This window comes from Hypoxylon fragiforme, assembly GCF_022984875.1.
Source record: "Hypoxylon fragiforme strain CBS 206.31 chromosome Unknown GGS25scaffold_2, whole genome shotgun sequence".
In the NCBI taxonomy this organism is placed as follows: domain Eukaryota; kingdom Fungi; phylum Ascomycota; class Sordariomycetes; order Xylariales; family Hypoxylaceae; genus Hypoxylon; species Hypoxylon fragiforme.
In genome coordinates this window covers 3,792,912-3,811,290 of record NW_026054757.1, presented here as the reverse complement: position 1 = coordinate 3,811,290, position 18,379 = coordinate 3,792,912, and the positions used below count along the sequence as shown (strand labels likewise).

The window sequence follows — 18,379 nt, the reverse complement described above, 5'->3', positions numbered from 1 at the left end:
ATCCATACATCTCACATTTACATCCTTTCTCTTCTTTATTACTTTGCCTCTTCATCCATCACTCAACACACGAATCATTTACTGCTGCCATCAAGATGCCAGCGAAGAGAAAGGCTACAACTAGTATGTCTCCCTTTTCGCTTCCTATCCACATGTATGTACCTAGTTCTCGAAGGAACTGAGAATACTAACACTGGCAAGATGCTACGGGTCCCTCTAAGTCGGGCAGGGCCTCCGCAACGTCCACGCCCGGCCCTTCTACGCCTCGATCTATCGCTAGTGACGATGATCCAGCATCTCCAGAGGAACCCGCCGAAAATGAAGAGCAGCTACAAAAGGTTGTAGATCGTTTCTCGCTCGCAACATTCCAAAACACGAGATCTCACGAAGAAGATTGGACATCGAGGAGATTCTTCAGAGATGGCAGACGAGACTTTTCTTATTTGCCACTGAAGCCTGATTTTAAGAGCCGTCCTATTTTCATAGATCCCCAGAGAGGACGAATCATACTCGAAAATTTCAGCCCTCTAGCCGAACAAGCAAAAGACTTCCTCATTACCGTCGCCGAGCCTTTGTCACGACCCACCTTTATTCACGAATATGCCCTTACAAGTCATAGTCTATACGCTGCTGTCTCCGTTGGATTGCAACCCCGAGATATCATCAATACACTCGAACGTTTTTCCAAGACTCCCGTGCCAGATTCCATTATAAGTTTTATTGGCAGTTGTGCATCTAGTTATGGCAAAGTGAAGCTCGTAATCAAAGATACGAAATATTTCGTGGAAAGTACCGACCCTGAAGTTTTGCAAAAGCTATTGAAGGATCCTATCATTGGACCATGCCGAGTTCAGGGCACTGAAACAGTTACCAGTGCTCCTTCTATGGTTGGCCTTGTCATTCCTGGAACGTCAAATGCTGCAGGAGTACAGCAGGCGCAAATCAAGCAAGGCGAAAAGGGTCAGACAGAGACAGCTGAAGGCGCCCAGAAACAAAATCCTTTCGATGCGCTGAGAGAAGACGATGACGATGATAACCAGGAGGCTGTACATGCTTTCGAAATCATGGACACTTCCATTGAGGTGGTTCAGAAGCGTGCTTTAGAAATCCAATATCCTATGCTGGAGGAGTACGACTTTCGCAATGACGACCGAAACGCGAGTCTCGAAATTGACTTACGACCAGCAACGCAAATTCGCAGTTACCAGGAAAAGAGTCTCAGTAAAATGTTTGGTAATGGGCGAGCAAAAAGCGGTATCATTGTGTTGCCTTGCGGGGCAGGCAAGACTTTGGTTGGCATCACCGCCGCATGCACTATCAAGAAGGGTACCATCGTTCTCTGCACGAGTACCATGTCGGCTAATCAGTGGCGCAATGAGTTCTTGAAATGGTCTAACATTAGACCTGAGGATATTGCCCTCTTTACGTCAGATCACAAATCGAGATTTCCGGGCAATACTGGAATCATTGTTACGACATATCCCATGGTTACTAACTCGGGCAAGAAGCGAGCTCATGATTCGCAAAAGATGATGGACTTTCTTACTAGTCGAGAATGGGGTTTGATGCTGCTAGACGAGGTCCACGTCGTACCAGCCAACATCTTCCGCAAGGTATCACACTCGATCAAGAGCCACGCGAAGCTTGGCTTGACTGCAACGCTGCTTAGAGAAGATGACAAGATTTCGGATTTGAACTTCCTAATTGGACCGAAACTATACGAGGCAAATTGGATGGAGTTATCGGAACAGGGTCATATTGCCAAGGTCCAATGCGCTGAGGTCTGGTGTCCAATGACGGCCGAATTCTTCGATGAGTTCAACGGACAAAAGAAAAACAGAGGTCTACAACAAAATCTATATGTCATGAACCCACGCAAGATACAGGCCTGTCAGTTCCTCATCGATTACCACGAGAGGCGAGGCGACAAGATCATCGTGTTTTCGGACAATGTCTATGCCCTCAGAGAAATTGCTTTGGCTCTCAATAAAGCTTACATCTGCGGGTCTACGAGCAACAACGAACGAATGCTTGTACTAGAGAATTTTATGCACAACCCGCTCGTAAAAACCATATTCCTGTCGAAGATTGGCGATACATCTCTCGATCTCCCTGAAGCCACCTGTCTTATCCAAATATCGTCGCACTACGGATCGCGTCGTCAAGAAGCACAGCGACTAGGTCGTATCCTTCGAGCAAAGCGGAGATCGGACGAAGGGTTCAATGCCTTTTTTTACTCCCTGGTCTCACGGGATACACCTGAAATGTACTACTCCACCAAGCGGCAAGCGTTCTTGGTAGATCAGGGGTACTCATTTAAAGTCATCACGCAGCTTACTGGCATGGAACAGATGGAGGGGCTTGTTTTTAGCACGGCACAGGAGCGTCGCGAGCTTCTCCAGAAGATTGTGATTGACACAAACTCCAGGAGAGCAGATGATGATGATGATGTTGCAGATGATCTCTTCTGGGGCCCTGGAGTAAGAAGAAAGCCCCGCTTCAAGCGTACAGCCGGTGAGCTCGAAGATCTTAGTGGAGGAAAGGATATGGCGTACATAGAACAGAGGAAGGGCGCCAATAAGGCGCTTAAGAAGAAACCGGCACAAAGTAACGCTTTCTTCAAGAAGCTGGGCAGAGAAAAGGAAAGGCTCAAGACACAACGGTAGTTTGCGTTATATTATTTTCATGTACAACACCAAGATACGGAACAAAACGGGTGGCGTCAATGGCCATCGGCAAGTGATGGGTGGCGGACGAGATTACTGAGATCCATCTTGCAGCGCAGCGCAGCGCAGCGCAGGACAAGCCAGGGCATGGCATGAGGTATACCCCTGGAAGCAGGAAGGGATTTTCACCTTTCGGTTTTTCCTTTTCACCGCCGGTCAAAACGCGATATATTATGGATGATGGAGACTGCGGTGTGCCTGTGGTGATACCTGCATGTAATCTATATAATTTTTATAAAAAAAAAAATGCTCGAGAACCTCAAATACTTTGACTTACCTGCCTATTAGGTATGTCAATAGGAAGCACACAGAACACAGAGCACAGAGCACCGAAAGTACATACATACAGGGAGTACAAGGAGTACAGGATATACTATGTACCGTAGAGCTAAGCCTTAACAATGTTAACATAGGTGATCCGGCACTATGGGCAAGATGCATCCATCCCACGGATCCCAGCTGCAGTGCTACGTATCAAATGCAACCTCCCTAGCGTAAATTGCGTGGCTACGGGATATGTGAAATTTGCTCAAAAGAAAGCCTGCACGACATGGGCTGACATTCACGGGATCCGATTGGGGTCGCATTTGCGTTGAGGGATAAGGGGAGGCTTATCTCGAGTTGCATTTTAACGTTGTTCTCTTCGGTGTTGTTCTCTCGGTAATATCGACAATTTGTCGGTGTGTAAAATTTTTTATTTTTTTTTATTTATTCTTGTATTCGATTTCAATTCAACCTCATCAATTTAAACTTGATTTTTTTTTCGGATAATATTCATTTGTGATCGTACAACATACATTAAAAAGTAGATATCTTAAGTAAGACGGACGGTAAAGTATCTCATGAGATATATCATCATTCATGATGCTAGCGCGTACATAATTGGACTACATCCGTCTTGGACTCTTGGTACATACTAGGTACCTATTTATGCCAGATAATGAATTAGGATTTAAATTAATAATCGTATAGTTATCAACTTATACTGAGTAGCTCTTACGTGTGACATCATCATTCACGCCATAAACAACCAAGAAGAACCAAGAAGAAAAATAGATTTTTGCCAAGTACCAAGTACATATGTAAGTTTTCACATGTTCATTGTAGGGTATCATGTAGCCAATCATAGTCCCTTGTGCTATGTAGCATCGATTAATGCGCACCTATATGTAGGTACGTAGGTACTATATAGGTAGCTTTTATAATCTACAAAAAAGTTTCCGGAAATTCTCGAACTACTCCAAATTCCGCAGATGAAAGCAACATCCTAGGTAGCGTAGACGGACCGCGTAGACGATATCTAGAGAACGACGTAGAAGAAGACGAGTCTAGACCACTTCGAGTGCATTGGGCAAGTCGAATTGATTCAGATAATTCAGATGCCGGGTGCTTACAGAGTAGCAGCAGCAGCACGAACAACCTGACAGGCTGAGCCAACGCAGCTTATATGATTTTTTTTGGCAGAAGAAGGGTCCATCCTGGCTCATTGCGATTTTACTACCTACCTACATAAAGCATATGGATACACATATCGTACGGTAGTAGCCTACGACTTGCCGGCGGGTCAAACCTTACTATTACCCCGGCTGTCTCCCTCGCATGCAGATTTAACAAGCTAGACGAATTGCGTCTAGTCAGTCAGACATGTGTTTTAATCCTTGTCGACCTGAAAAACATAATGATTCGAAACACGCTGTTGGTCGGCTATCTGTGGTCCAACCCCCATGTCGAATGCATCATCACGGCCGGGCTATCCCTTTACTCCTCTCTGAAGAAAGTGTAAAATAGAAATAAAAATAAATAAAGAGGAAAAGGGAAAGGGAAAGGAAAACTGGTGTTACCAGGCTTGGCATATAAGCCCCTTTTAATATTTGATGGTATTTACTAAGTCGGAATTCAGCTCAGCTCAGAAAAAGAAAGGAAGATCAAGATCGAATGGTGAGAAAGAAGTGAGGTAGGTACTTTCTAATCAAGATTTGATATTCTAAACTAGATCCACTCAAGTTCAAATTTCTTGAGTCGGCGGAAGGTGTTGCCTCCCGTTTCCTTCCACTCCATTTTATCTACCTACTACCTACCTGGTATTGACACTGCCTACGTACGCTATTCACCTACATACTACACTACATTGCCGAACCTTCCTTCCTTTCTTCCATGCTACTACAGTGGTAGCGGTAGCAGCGGTAGCAGCGGGCAGTCAGTCTTAAAGGCAAGTGGATAAGAATTCCTTTTTAACCCCTTAACTAACAACATTGAGCCAACATTGAACATCAATCTTTCACTTTTCTTTACCTCAATACATACTTCAATCTTCAATGTTGCTTACACGGTACCCAGTTACTTTTACCCACTTCGCGTAATACATATTTCATACTTCTAACAACATTGAAGACGATTGAGATTTTCTCAAATCTATCCTCTTTCGCGACAATATCTGATATTTGGTGTCATGAATCCGTTGTAAAGGAGGTAAGTAACAAGAGACCTTGAATGAATATACTGTGTCTCGGTACAATTGTTTGTCTATACTAGCCGCATCTCAATTTTTTCTTCTCCCTTTGGCACAGACATAATATCAAGTTTGCGGCAGAGGGCAGATTGTGCTAGACTCACAGACAGAAAACTTCCGGACATGCTTTTTTTTAAAAAAAAACCCCCAAAAACCTTATGGTCTATGGTCCCTTGCCCTTGTTTCGTCTTGTTTGTCTCAGCCCTCTTTGTTATTCGGTGTCTACGCAGTTTTGAGTTACCTCTTCCCTACTTCTAATAGGCTTAGTACCTACCCGGCAGCTCTCTTAAACATCACCTCACCTTCCACAGGGCCAACTTCTTACCAACTTATTCTGATTCTACACTTGCTCGCGATTGCACAATGTTTTAGTTTATACGACATCTCAACACCTGCCGTGCATCATGTTAATAATTCATTTTATATAGCTTCGGAACGACCGATAACCATCATGTTTCTCATCGCCGACTTTACCAGCCAAGTCTTCGACTCGGTGGCCCTTTAACAGTGGCTTCTCCTGTTGTTTCAATCTTAGACTCACAAAGTCAAAGTCTTTTAGCTATACAACAACCTAACTTACCATCATGGCCGGAGCTCGTGAGGCCTTCCTGGGATTTATCCAGGCCCTTCGTCCTTCGTTCCTTTCTAGAGATCCGCATTTCAACTTCATCACAGTCCACTGTATGTTGTAGCTGCTCACTACTATTATATGCTTGGTTGGCTAATGTTCTATAGATTTTTGGATCATTGGATGGACAATCATAGGGTCCGTGCTGATTTTTGCTCCTGGAAGGGGCAATTTAGCTTATATCGATGCTCTCTTCTTTGCCAGCGGTGCCAATACTCAGGCAGGACTAAATACCGTTGATGCAAATCTGCTCAATACCTTTCAACAAATAGTCATTTACTTTCTTACTATGCTCACCAATCCTATCACCATCCACTCTTCTGTAGTTTTCTTGCGCCTATACTGGTTTGAAAAAAGGTTCCAGCATGTCGTGAAGGAGGCAAGAACGCGACGTGTATCGATCGCCAAATCACGGTCCAAGGCAAAAGCGAGTGCCGCAGATTTGGAGAAGGGCGTCAATGGCCGACACATCACGGTCATGCACAACACCGCTAAAGCCTCTCGGATAACTAACGATGGCATCGTATTGGATAACTACACTATCCAAGGGGCTACGAAAGGAGACGTGCCCATTGATGGTTCACCGGCCGAAGATGAGCCGGATCCTAAAACTCCAGATCAAACTTCTCAGCGACCTCCGTTGCAAATTAAATTCTCGGACCAAGTTAGGAGTAGCGATGCGTTTGAGTCAGATGATGACGAGATCTTAATACCTTCTAAACGGACTGACGCCGAGCATATCGCTATTCTAGAAAGACAGCGCAAGGCAGACAAGGGTGTATTGCGAATTCCTGGTCCACGAGACGCCGATAGGGGTGCGCTTCCAGAAGAGCTAGATGACGAGGGCGCCGACGGCCCTGATAATTTGAACCGAATACGGAGAGAGTCGAGCGTTGAAGGGCCTAATCGGCCAACTTCACCGCTACGGATTCGCCCGGATCGCCAACCAACCATCACCATCGAGGAGCCAGTGAAACCCCGGAGAGAGGAACATGACTGGCCGGAAGAGATAGCTGAAGTTGACGAAGTGACCTCCCACGCTAACGGTGGGCCGAGAAATCGAAAACCTAGAAAAGAAGGAGAGAAATTGAGCCACACCGACACGACTGCATCGTCGGTGCTGCATCGCGTCAACCCTCTCAACCGAATCAAGTCGGTCTTGACCCAAGGCAAAGATGAGGACCCCATGCCATACCTCAGTTGGCAGCCTACCATGGGCCGGAACTCTGCTTTCCTAGGGCTCACAGAAGAGCAGAGAGACGAATTAGGCGGTATTGAATATCGATCGCTGAAAGCGCTTGCCCTTGTCCTCACAATTTATTTTTGGGGATACACTATCTTCGGCATTATCTGTTTATTGCCCTGGATCCTTCACAACAATGAATACTATGGCCAGATTATTGATGCTGCCGGCCAAAGCAGAGTGTGGTGGGCTTTCTTTACGTCAAATTCGGCGTTAATGGATCTTGGCTTGACCCTTACCCCTGATAGTATGAACTCTTTCAACACGGCCATCTTTCCCTTGCTCGTCATGTCATTTCTGATCATCCTTGGGAATACCGGGTTCCCCATCATGCTTCGTTTCATGATTTGGCTGTTCTCTCTCGTTGCGCCCCGAGGATCAGGCCTTTGGGAGGAATTGAAGTTTCTCTTGGACCACCCGCGGCGGTGTTTCACGCTTCTATTTCCGTCTAATGCTACCTGGTGGTTATTCTTCATTCTAGTCGCTCTTAATGGTATCGACCTCATACTATTTATCATTCTTGACGTAGGTATCTCTGACATATTTTGGATTACGTTCAACAACTAACATCATATTAGCTCCATGACCAGTCGGTTTCGAGTCTGCCGCTCAACATCCGCTTTCTTGATGGATGGTTTCAAGCTGTGGCTACCAGAACTGCTGGCTTTTCCTGCATAAACCTATCCCTGGTACACCCAGCTGTTCAAACGTCGTACCTTATTATGATGTATATCTCGGTCTTCCCTGTTGCCATATCGATTCGTAGAACGAACGTTTATGAGGAGAAGTCCCTCGGAGTTTACAGCACGGCTTATGATGTCGATGACGAACAAAGTAACATGTCGTATGTGGGAACCCATTTACGTCGACAGCTGTCTTTTGACTTGTGGTACATATTTGTGGGCTATTTTATTCTTACCATCACCGAGGGCCCACGGCTCATGTCAGGGGATTTCTCGATGTTTGCCGTTCTTTTCGAAGTCGTCAGTGCCTACGGCACAGTGGGGCTCAGCCTGGGATATACAGGCATCAACGCTTCCCTGTGCTCCCAGTTCACGGTCCTTGGCAAACTTGTTATTATTGCTATGCAAGTTCGCGGCCGTCACCGTGGTTTACCATACGGTCTTGACCGAGCCGTTCTTCTTCCCAGCGAACACCTCAACCGTAAGGAAGCCGAGGAAGCCGAGGTGAGACTACAACGTCGCACTTCGGCCATGTCCATGTCCGTAGGGCAACACCCCCAACGACCCTCGAGTCAGGGCCAAGGCCGAGGCCGAGGTCGTAGTCGTAGCATCGACAGGAGACATGTGTTTGCTGGGCTCTTACATCCTGGGCCAACGTATCCCCATGGCCCTCATCACTCGATAACGAATGCAGAGCTCGCAACGGGATTAAGTAGGATGGAGTCCCTTAGGAAACATACTACAGACCCTGGCAAAGACGACATTGATGAGACACAGGAGCCTCTCCCAAGAGCTAGAAAGAGAGCCGATACTCAGCCGACTGTGCATCGCTAGTGGAGACAAAGCGCGAATGGGTGGGTATGGAGGCCAGAAGAAAGGGGCTCCTTGATGGGCCGACACGGACGGACGGCCTCGCAGCCGACACCAGCCCCCAGTGGCGATCTCAGTCAAGATGAGCCGCCGCCAGTGACACAAAACCCTTGGTGGCAGCGCCGTAGGGGGTCGAAAGTACAGTGGTATCTCGGGAGCACAGGATGATTTGTATGAATTATTCTTGTTTGCTTCCTTCCAGGGCACGGACAGAACTGGATTAGAGATACATACAATGCACAGAACACAATAGAGACGGTGGCTCGGGCTGGGATAGAAATGATTTTCACTAATAGACGCCAGGGGCTTTGTTTTTCCATATCATCTTTTTTTACATTTTCCATTAGGCTGGCGTATATTCATGTATTTTCAATTGCTTTTGTACATGGCGTTCGTTGGATTGATTGATCGCATGGCTCTTGGGGCAAATTCATGGGAGCTGGACTGACTGGCTGACTGTCTTGTGTATATGGGCGAAAGCATGTTTTGAAGGATTAATGCCCTCTTGTCTCTCTTTTCTTTTTTTTTACTAGGAGAGATATGTTTTTTTATTAGGTACATACATACATCGTACATAGTGTTTGGAAACCTGTCTACATACATCCATTACATACCTAGAGTTCTGGTGTGTTCATGAGATTATTGAGATAGAAAAGGGGCAAGCTCGTTTCATGGGTACATATATATATATATATATATATATATATTCAATTGAAACACATGTGTAGTTATATATTGCCGTTATTTGTCTTACCTACCTGGGAGTAATAAATATAGATGCTATTTCAGTCAGGTACATATGTCCTAAATATATCAGGGTATAGCCGCGTAGGTAGGCCGTCTAGGAAAGCAGGTTGATTCGTCAAGCTATGCAGTAGTTGTCTGACGGATGTTTTCGTATGGGTGGGTGTATTGATATCAGTTTGTAGGTACTATTTAGTATTGGCAAGTTCCCTAGGTTAGATAAGTAGGTACCTACCTATCTACATATGTACGGAAGCCGAACCAATGAGGGATAATTTGGATTGTGAGATACATAATATAGGTAGTAGTATTCGTATAACCTAGTACACGATAGCTTCCCACCCCCCTCCCCCCTGAGCTCTTGAGAAATTTCCTTCTCTTTAACGGGGGATTGAGCCATGACTGATCTGTTTGGTTTCTTTTCTTTTTCTTTTTCTTTTTCTTTTTTTTAATTCCTAAATATCCGTGACATATCCACTACCTCATCCAGCTACCAGCTACCGCTTCTTACCCTTAGCACCACCTCTATCGAAACCACCACCGCCCTTGCCGCCCTTGACGCCCTTGCCCTTCGAGGTGAAGACGTTGCGGGTGCGGCGCCAGGCCTCGACGAGGTGGTCGATGTTGCCCATGTCGTGCTTGGGGCGGCGCATGTAGGTGAGGCGGGCGCGGCGGGCGCGCTTGGGGCGGCGCCAGACGATCTCGATGCCGAGGACGTTGGGGCTGAAGACCTTGTACCAGAGCTCGACGGGGACGCGCAGCACGTGGTTGCGCAGCAGGATGGCCGTGTCGACGCCCGCGCGCCGGATCGACAGGCACACCCCCGCGAACGGCTCCCCGCTCTTCCGCGTGGTCACCTGCAGCACGTCCCCCACCTTGGCGGCGTCGGGGTTCGCCTTCGAGAACAGGGCGCGCCGCGCGCCCGTGCGGTCGAGGCGCGAGACCTGCTGCTGGTGGAAGGCGGCGAGCGCGGAGGGGTTCTTCTTGCGCGCCGAAGGGACGCGCGGGTACACGGCGAAGGCGGTGCGGATGGGTTTCTCGGGGATTTGGGATCGTATGATGTCTTTTGGGATGGGTTAGCTCGACGGGGTTTTGAGAAATATATATATATATATATGTATATGTATATTACAAAAGCTCAAAGATTGGATATTGGGATATCAGTCGCATAATTGGTGAGACGTACGGAATGAAGGCTTTTGGGCTGGTTTGGAGGCCGATTGCGCGGCGGGAGGTGGTGGTGGCGGCGGCGGTGGTATGGAAGCTTCGTTTGGCTGTGTGGAGGAGGAGGAGGAGGGTGCGGTGGTGAGGGAGCGGAATGCAATGGGTATTCGCTGGTCTCGTTGCTGGCGAGTTCGTCTTAAGACAGCTTTCCAGCTGCTCAATGGCCGCGACGTCGATTGGGTAATCATTGTGGCCGATTCTCCCCTTCTATCGAAGCTTTCTATATCCTTTTCCTTCTTCCTTCGAGGTCGGAAAGAAACATTGAAATCTTTAAGAGGGACACACCACTTTTGGTGGGACCCACTGATAACTGACATGGGTAAGTTATCTGCTACTGTAGCAATTGGATTGGCTGTTATCGATAGCCGGATGGAGGAATTTTGTTGCGGGTCAAAATCTTGGCAGTACTACTAGTACATAGTACCTATGTAAAGATAGTTTTTAGTCCATTTCAACTTTGCGACTTTGTTAAAGAAAATTGGAAATTTAGAACCCTCCAGATTGAAGACATTCAAAGACGGATAACGAAGTTCTTCAGAGGTCCACCCACATGGAATGAGCAATTGTAATCACTCGGCCTTGACAATTGACACATAAACTAGAGGAGGCATGCTCAGAAACTCGACTCTGAGCGCCTTTCGCGCAAGCGATGGCGTTCTTGAGTCTGCTGCGGGGAGGATAACACGGTCCATAACGGCCACCCACCGAAGGGCCTTTTCATATACTGCACGGCAAAATGGTATGTATGTCCTTATATATAGATACTTACTAACATATAAGGTACCCTAGCTATATAACTTGTATTCGTAGGCTAACATACATGCTATATAGCCGGAATCGCACACTTCACACCCGCATCGACACCCGAACTCACCAAGCTCCTCGAAAGTATCCGAGAGAAGATCATCCTACCTTCCTACATACCACCCGACCAGCGTAGGAAGATATTCTCCCTCAAGTACGAGAAGAAGTTACAATCCGACCCTATCACTATCGAGATCGACGGCGAGGTTATCAAGTTTCGCTACATGAACCCCTTCAAGGAGATGCCCCAGACTCGTCGCAGCGTCGTCAGTGCTGTTTCCCAATTTACTACTGATGAAGACTTTGCCAACCTACGGCCTCTATTCGAAGGAATCGCCTACGCGAAACGCAAATTTGGATCCGACTTCTACTGCAAGGTTCTCAGAACCTGCGGCAATAAGGGCAAGATCTACGATGTTCTTGATTGCGCGCGCAGCGTCCGCCGCACCGGCTTCAAACTCGACACAAGCGAGAAAGTCAACGAGGCCTTGTTTCACATCCAGATGAAGGCCTTTGATAGTAAATGGGACGAAGCTGAGACGAAACGGGCCCTACGAAAAGCTGAGCTAGTCATCGAGTTACTACAGGACGAGGGCCACATTCCCGCTAAGGCAGAGGACCGGCGCATGCTCGACGGCGAACTGCCCCTGTACCGAGACCCCATGACCCTTCTGGCGCCATTACACATCGCCGCGGGATTCGTTGTAAATAATGGAGACAGCGAGGACGTGGGCCTCATGTTGGAGAAGGCGACGGACTACGCGAAGGATGTTATTAGGGTATGGCCCGAAGGCAAGAGCTTGACGGCTGTGCAGCCAGAAAAGGCGTACGAGATGGACAACAAGATGAAATACCTGGCAGAACCCAACAAATTCTTCGCCCTATGCACGCCACTTTTGCACGGCCTCGATATGGCGATCAAGGTCGTTGAGCCCGAACTCGCAAAACAACTCCTTTCCCGGCGGAACCAACTTACAGCCGACTTAAGAGCCGCTAAGCCGGATATTTCTTGGAGGGGTGAATCCGCTGCCGAGAAGTTCTACGGCGATGTTGATACCATGATCACAGATCTGCCCGAAGAGAGTCAATAAATAAATAAATCAAATTAAACTCAAAGAAGAAAACCCCCTTTATGGGAGAGAGATTAGATAAGATGTTATCATGACTTGTACGAAGAAATCAAATGTGTATATACAGATGATCAATCCTCCTTGACGAACCTTTTCTTGATTTGACTTATTGACTTGTTTGAATGTGTCTTGCTTGCTTCTTATATACGATATGATAAATAGATCGATCGATCAATGCACCTCTCTCGAAACGCCGCCTCCCTCCCCTTACCACGGCCAACCCTTTTTGGTTCATTTTTTCTTTTCTTTTCGTCTTGCTCTTATCCCCCTTTTTCACCACATAGGTACCCCATCCTACATCCAACATCCAACACCCTACGGCAACACAATATACCTCTCCAACCCCTTCGGCACCGCATCCAACAACCCCTTACTCTCGAGCCACTTCTTCGAGAAAAGCCGATCAGCATAGCGGTACGCGCCATCGCACAGCATCGTAACCACCGTGTGCCCGGGCCCAAGCAGCTCCGCGACCTCCTTCGCCGCCACGACGTTCAGCGCGCTGCTGGCGCCCAGGTACAAGCCTTCCTCGTCGAGACACCGGTACACCATGCCGAGGCTCTTGGCGTCGGCGATGTGCAGGCTGCCGTCCAGCAGCTCCAGGTCGGGCGCCAGGTTGTCGGTAATGCGCCCCTGCCCGATGCCCTCGGTGATGCTGCCGCCGCTGCGGTCCGACAGCTTCCCGCCGGACTGGATGTACGAGTGCAGCACGGAGCCGGGGGGGTCCGCGAGGTACGACTTCACGCGGCGGCCCGAGGCCTCCTTGAGGTAGCGCGTGACGCCGGCGAGGGTGCCGGCGGTGCCGGTGGCGCAGGTGAAGGCGTCGATCTTGCCGGCGGTCTGGGCCCAGATCTCGGGGCCGGTGGTCTCGATGTGCGCGCGGCGGTTGGCGGTGTTGTCGAACTGGTTGGTCCACACGGCGTTGCCGGCGCCGAGCTTCTCGGCGTGGCGGCGGGCCTGGTGGTTGTAGTTCTGCGGGTCGTCGAAGGGGACGGCGGGGACGGGGTAGACCTCGGCGCCGAGCAGGCGGAGCAGGTCGATCTTCCCTTGCGACTGCGTGTTCGGCATGTAGATCACGAGCTGGTAGCCCCGCGCGCGGCACACGTGCGCGAGCCCGATGCCGGTGTTGCCCGCGGTGCCCTCGACGACGGTGCCGCCCGGGAGGAGCAGGCCGCGCTCCTCGGCGTCGAGGACGACGTACAGGGCCGCGCGGTCCTTGACGGAGCCGCCGGGGTTCATGAACTCGGCTTTGCCGAGGACTTCGCAGCCGGTCTGCGAGGAGAGCGTGTTTAGGCGGATGAGTGGGGTGTTGCCGATGGCTTTTTTTTTTTCAGTTTGTCAGCTAGACCTCTCTTAACGCTACTCCTTCTTTCTTTCTTTCTTTCTTCTTCTCTCACGAACGCTCTGCCACGTCTCTAAAGCAGGCATTTAACGGGAACCAAATACAATATTGCCCCCCCCACCCCCCATTACCATCAAATAAAAATAATAAAAGTAGAATAAAAGTAACATACCGCCAGTCAACCCCTTCGCAACCCCCTGTGCCTTCGAGACAGCCAGCGTGTACGGACTCGGTGCCTTAGCAGCAACGGGCGCCGCCGTGGCTCTGCGCGCCGCCGTCGTGGCTATTCGTCGCACGCCGTGTCGGAACATGGTGTGTGTGTGTGTATGTTTCCCTCTCCCTCTCCCGTTCTTGTAAGTATGCACTCACTCACTCACTCACTTGCTGCTGGCCTAGGTTCGGTAGGTACCTCAAAGTATTCCCAATCACAACGAGTATGAGTTAAGAGTACTTAGTACCTTATACCTATATTTATAGATACATGTAAGAAATAAAGAAGCCAGTTACTTTTGAAATTATTTTTGGCGGGGGCAACAATGGTTCGCGTTGTGTCGCATTCAAGTTGTAGCATTATGCAGGTAAGAGGGTAGCTAGCTAGCTAGCCGGGCGGGCGGCGCTCTGTTGAGCACGTCATCCCGGCTGCCGCTGCTCGGGCCGTTCGAGCTGCATAACTACCTAATCAAGGTACAATACATAGCTACATCCTCAAGGTATTATTCAGGGGCTTCGTTTATTTACATTCAACTTGAGGTTATATCTTCTACGTAAATGTAGGCATTCCCTTAACCAACAAAGGGGCTCGTAGAAACTCATTAAAACTAAACATATTTATCCCTAAGCTCACTCGTATATACCAGTATATTCATAGTACATGTGTACTAAAAACCTACCTGCTAAGTAGGGAGTAGAAACATATACTCATGCCAATATTCCACCATCATAATCAGTTCCCAATGCTACGAATAACTAAACAAATAAAAATAGGTATCATTCAACGCACCCTTCATATATCCAGGATCAGTATGTGCCTGCCTGCCTGCCTGCCTCATGCAATATAACCTGTATAAAATACCAGATAGATCCATTATATCATGAATAGTCCCATCCACCAACCAACCAACCATATGCATGTGTCAGGCTTCGCTTCATAACAGTCATAGAAAAACGTGACCTCTTCTTCACCCGGGCATCACCCCTCCAGCACCCTCACATACGGCGCAGGAAACAATCCCTCGCCGCCCATGTAGTACCCAAACCACCAATCCCCATTCACATCCTCGATCTCCTGCACCTCGGCGCCCTTGGGGAACAGCAGCTCGTCCGTGCTCTCAGCCTGCGGGTACCACGACCACCTCGCCACGCCCCTCATGCCCGCGCCGCCGGACGTCGGGAACTCGTCCGTCTCCGCGGGCGGCGCCGTCGCAGCCGGGTCCACCGCCACCAGCCTCTCCACCGTAGCCCCGCCCGCACCTTTCCAGCTCCATTTCTGCAAGCGGGGCTTTTCTTCTTCTCCAGCAGCAGCAGCAGCAGTGTCTTCGGATATGCGCAAGCTCCTGCCCCCGACCAGCCCCTGGAACACGCGCCGCCGCTGCTGCCCGGGCGCGCCCTCGGCGAAGCCGACGATGGCCATCCGGTGGCCCTGCAGACAGCGCCGCCACCCGAGGTGCCCGTTCTCGGCGGAGATGCGCTTTCTGTGGACGGTGCCGGCGTAGCAGTCGGGGCAGATGTCGTGCTCGCCCGGCTGCGCGTCCGGCGAGACGGCGCTGGTGCACTCGAAGCAGTGGTAGCGGCGGTGGGCGGGCGGGATGGCGTCTCGGCAGATCTCGCAGGTGGTGGTGAAGGTGAGCGACTTGAAGCTCCCGAGGCTGACGGCGTCGGGGCCTGTGGAGAGCGTCGCGCCGCGGGGGCAGGCGGGGACCCGGGGGCTGCTGCTGCTGCTGGGTGGTGCGCCGGGGCTCGTCGGGGGCGACACGTAGGTGAGAGGCAGCAGGGGGTGCGTGCAGCACTTGCCCTGGTTCACGCAGCTGTTGCAGAAGCCCCAGTCGCCCTCGTTGCACGACTCGCAGCGCCAGTAGCACTCGTTCGCCCACGCCGAGCACCGCACGCAGAACATGCCGCTCTCGAGGCGGCTCGCCGGGTTGTCCGTCGTGAGCGTCCTGCGCCCCTCCGCGCCGCCCGGCACGGCCTTGGGCTGCCTGTACCGGCACGAGGTCAGCATGTGCGGCTGCTCGAGGCTCTCGTTGCCCCCCGCAACCCGCGCTCGGTTCCAGTTCTTGAAGGCCGCGTAGCCGAAGCCGAACCAGTTCTCGCATCCCTTCCCGGCGCGGTAGCAGTCCGAGCAGAGGTTCCACGCACCGTTGGCGCACTTGGAACAGTTGTAGTGGAGCTCGTACTCGATGTGCGGCCGCCTGCATCGTGAGCACGTGATTGACGGCTCGTAGTAGTATTGAGATCGCGTCCGCTGATGATGCGTTTTGTGGGTGGGGGATGGAATCAGTCCGAGGCTGGGCAAGGGGGACTGGGGAGCTATGATGCTTGATGGCCGCCGCGCTCGTTTATGGACTTCGTTGCCTGAGTCATCGGAGTGTGATTCGGGGGACGGTGGTGGAATCTGAGAAGCAGATGCTCTTTCGCTGAAAGAGAGGTCTCGTGGTCGAGATCCCTCGCCCGACGACGGCTGTCCATTGGTGTTCGAGACGGGCATACTGGTGCTTCTCGAATCAGAAATGGAGGGGCGGCGAGAGGATGATGGATCAACGCTTTGGGCTAATCTCAAATCCGTTTGCGACTTTGCCGCTGGTGGGATATCTGTCGTCCTCGGTCGTGCTGGGTCGGTTGCACTCCCACCACCGCTAGAAGTCCTCCTTCTATGCCGCCTCTCCGGCTCTGCGCGAACCTCGAGGTGGGTTGACGTGATAGGGGGGCGACTGCGGCCTTCCGCCTGGCTTTGGCTAGGTGGTCTGGTATTGGCCGAGCTTGATCTTGGCCGGCTATTAGATTGGGATATATCTGCCAAAGGAAACCGTGAGGCAGGCTGGGATGGCTCGGGGTGCGGGGACGTGATGCCAGGGTCGCTTCGTCTCGGCGGTTGCTGTTGCGGTTGGGGGCGAGCTCGTTCCCTCTGCCTCCGTCGATATGCCTCGGTGATTTTCTGGCTTAGTTCGTCGTTCTGTGCTAAATCGATATTGTCCAAATCCAAACCATCCAAAAGACCCTCTTCCTGAATTTGGCGAGCAAATTCCTCTATTTCTCTTTCCAGGTCTCGAAAGTCAACGTCGGACGAACTAATCAGCGACCTAATCGAGGCCTGATGTTCTACCTGTCTCCTCCTAATCTGAGACGAGTCACGCGAGCGGTGGTGCGATTCACTACGAGGACGTCGTCGTTCATCTGCAGCTGAATCGGGTTGTAGCATCGCACTCGAGCCAGCGCGGCGCCTGTGCCCCTCATCCCTTGGGGGGCGATCACGGGTATCTCGATGCCGTGTCTCTCTACTGCCATCCCTGTCCGATCTACCCCTCCTATCTTCCGATCGACTATGTTGGCGATGTCGCCTCGCTCTGGAACTCTCTGCCGACTCAACACCTGCATCTTGCAGACTCATGTGGCGCGCTTGTTCAAGCATCCGTCTTTCTATCTCTTCTAACCGTCTCTCCTCGGGCGACCTTTCGGGTATGCGTACTTTCGGCAGGACATTGTCTCCAGGTTTGTATTTTTGGCGCATCTCCTCTTTTTCGTTTTCGGGTTTCGCCTTATCCGGATTTGCGGTTAGGTACATGTCGAGCAAGGTATTGACAGTTGCATTATGGCGAGTATCGCGAACCGATGCGCGGCAAGATGGACAGGTGAACCTTTTCGAGGCGGGGGCTGGAGGGTTGGGTGATGTTTCCGCTACCGTCTGTTGCCACCCAAACCAATCTTTTAGACACGAGCCACAGAAAGTATGCAGACAGTCGAGGAGGGTTAAGGGTTGGAAGAGAATGTCGGTACAGATCTAGTAACAGTTCGGCCTTGTTAGTTCTTACTTCTACAGACCATCGCCCACCATTCTCGGTTCATGGTCATGGTTCAGGCACGATACCGATCCTAATGAGATGTGGGATATGAACTTACTGAACAGGTCAGCTCCTTCTCCAAATCAACCCCAGGCCTCACTGAAGAAGCCATTGCTGCTTATAAATGATTGTTCCCGAATAATACCTATGTAAGGTAGCACTAGGTGATGAAGAAGGATAGTGAGCCCTGAGGGGATCTATAAGAAAAAATTTACCAATAGCGACTATCGGAATAGTTCAGGCATAATGGTGGGGGAAGTCGTCGAAATAAATATATACCTGGTATATAGATGGATATATATTGCCGAGCCCTCAACTTTGAAAGTCACTTCGTATTAGGTCACCCACCATGTTCAGCGTTGACAAGCTACATAATGCTAAGAACAGGGGGCCGAGACAGGGACAGTGATTGTGACTATGC

General features: G+C 50.2%; 6 protein-coding genes across 6 annotated transcripts; 3 read left to right on the top strand and 3 right to left on the bottom strand.

Moving 5' to 3' along the window:
* The first annotated feature begins 8 nt into the window (after window positions 1–8).
* GGS25DRAFT_478288 (DNA repair helicase RAD25) lies at window positions 9–3,214 on the top strand. The gene is made up of 2 exons (XM_049259922.1): window positions 9–120; window positions 199–3,214. Exons 1-2 carry the CDS (start codon window positions 96–98, stop codon window positions 2,664–2,666), a joined length of 2,493 nt encoding a protein of 830 aa, XP_049120611.1. The 5' UTR covers window positions 9–95; the 3' UTR covers window positions 2,667–3,214.
* A 1,958-nt stretch (window positions 3,215–5,172) lies between these two features.
* GGS25DRAFT_478281 (potassium transport protein TRK1/TRK2) lies at window positions 5,173–9,366 on the top strand. The gene is made up of 3 exons (XM_049259921.1): window positions 5,173–5,916; window positions 5,971–7,631; window positions 7,685–9,366. The coding sequence occupies exons 1-3, from the start codon at window positions 5,820–5,822 to the stop codon at window positions 8,621–8,623; spliced, it is 2,697 nt and encodes an 898-aa protein (XP_049120610.1). The 5' UTR covers window positions 5,173–5,819; the 3' UTR covers window positions 8,624–9,366.
* Window positions 9,367–9,549: 183 nt separating this feature from the next.
* GGS25DRAFT_478279 (translation protein SH3-like domain-containing protein) lies at window positions 9,550–10,906 on the bottom strand. Its single transcript, XM_049259920.1, has 2 exons — window positions 10,590–10,906; window positions 9,550–10,466 (listed from the first exon to the last, which is right to left on the bottom strand). Exons 1-2 carry the CDS (start codon window positions 10,813–10,815, stop codon window positions 9,901–9,903), a joined length of 792 nt encoding a protein of 263 aa, XP_049120609.1. The 5' UTR covers window positions 10,816–10,906; the 3' UTR covers window positions 9,550–9,900.
* A 176-nt stretch (window positions 10,907–11,082) lies between these two features.
* Window positions 11,083–12,616, top strand: GGS25DRAFT_478278 (uncharacterized protein). Its single transcript, XM_049259919.1, has 2 exons — window positions 11,083–11,366; window positions 11,459–12,616. The coding sequence occupies exons 1-2, from the start codon at window positions 11,237–11,239 to the stop codon at window positions 12,520–12,522; spliced, it is 1,194 nt and encodes a 397-aa protein (XP_049120608.1). The 5' UTR covers window positions 11,083–11,236; the 3' UTR covers window positions 12,523–12,616.
* A 37-nt stretch (window positions 12,617–12,653) lies between these two features.
* Window positions 12,654–14,530, bottom strand: GGS25DRAFT_147706 (cysteine synthase (O-acetylserine (thiol)-lyase-like protein)). Its single transcript, XM_049256372.1, has 2 exons — window positions 14,076–14,530; window positions 12,654–13,880 (listed from the first exon to the last, which is right to left on the bottom strand). The coding sequence occupies exons 1-2, from the start codon at window positions 14,212–14,214 to the stop codon at window positions 12,877–12,879; spliced, it is 1,143 nt and encodes a 380-aa protein (XP_049120607.1). The 5' UTR covers window positions 14,215–14,530; the 3' UTR covers window positions 12,654–12,876.
* Window positions 14,531–15,092: 562 nt separating this feature from the next.
* Window positions 15,093–18,070, bottom strand: GGS25DRAFT_518720 (uncharacterized protein; the record flags this gene model as incomplete). The annotated part of the gene is made up of 2 exons (XM_049263582.1): window positions 15,093–17,897; window positions 18,017–18,070. 2 exons carry the CDS (start codon window positions 18,068–18,070, stop codon window positions 15,093–15,095), a joined length of 2,859 nt encoding a protein of 952 aa, XP_049120606.1.
* Between the last annotated feature and the right edge of the window lie 309 nt (window positions 18,071–18,379).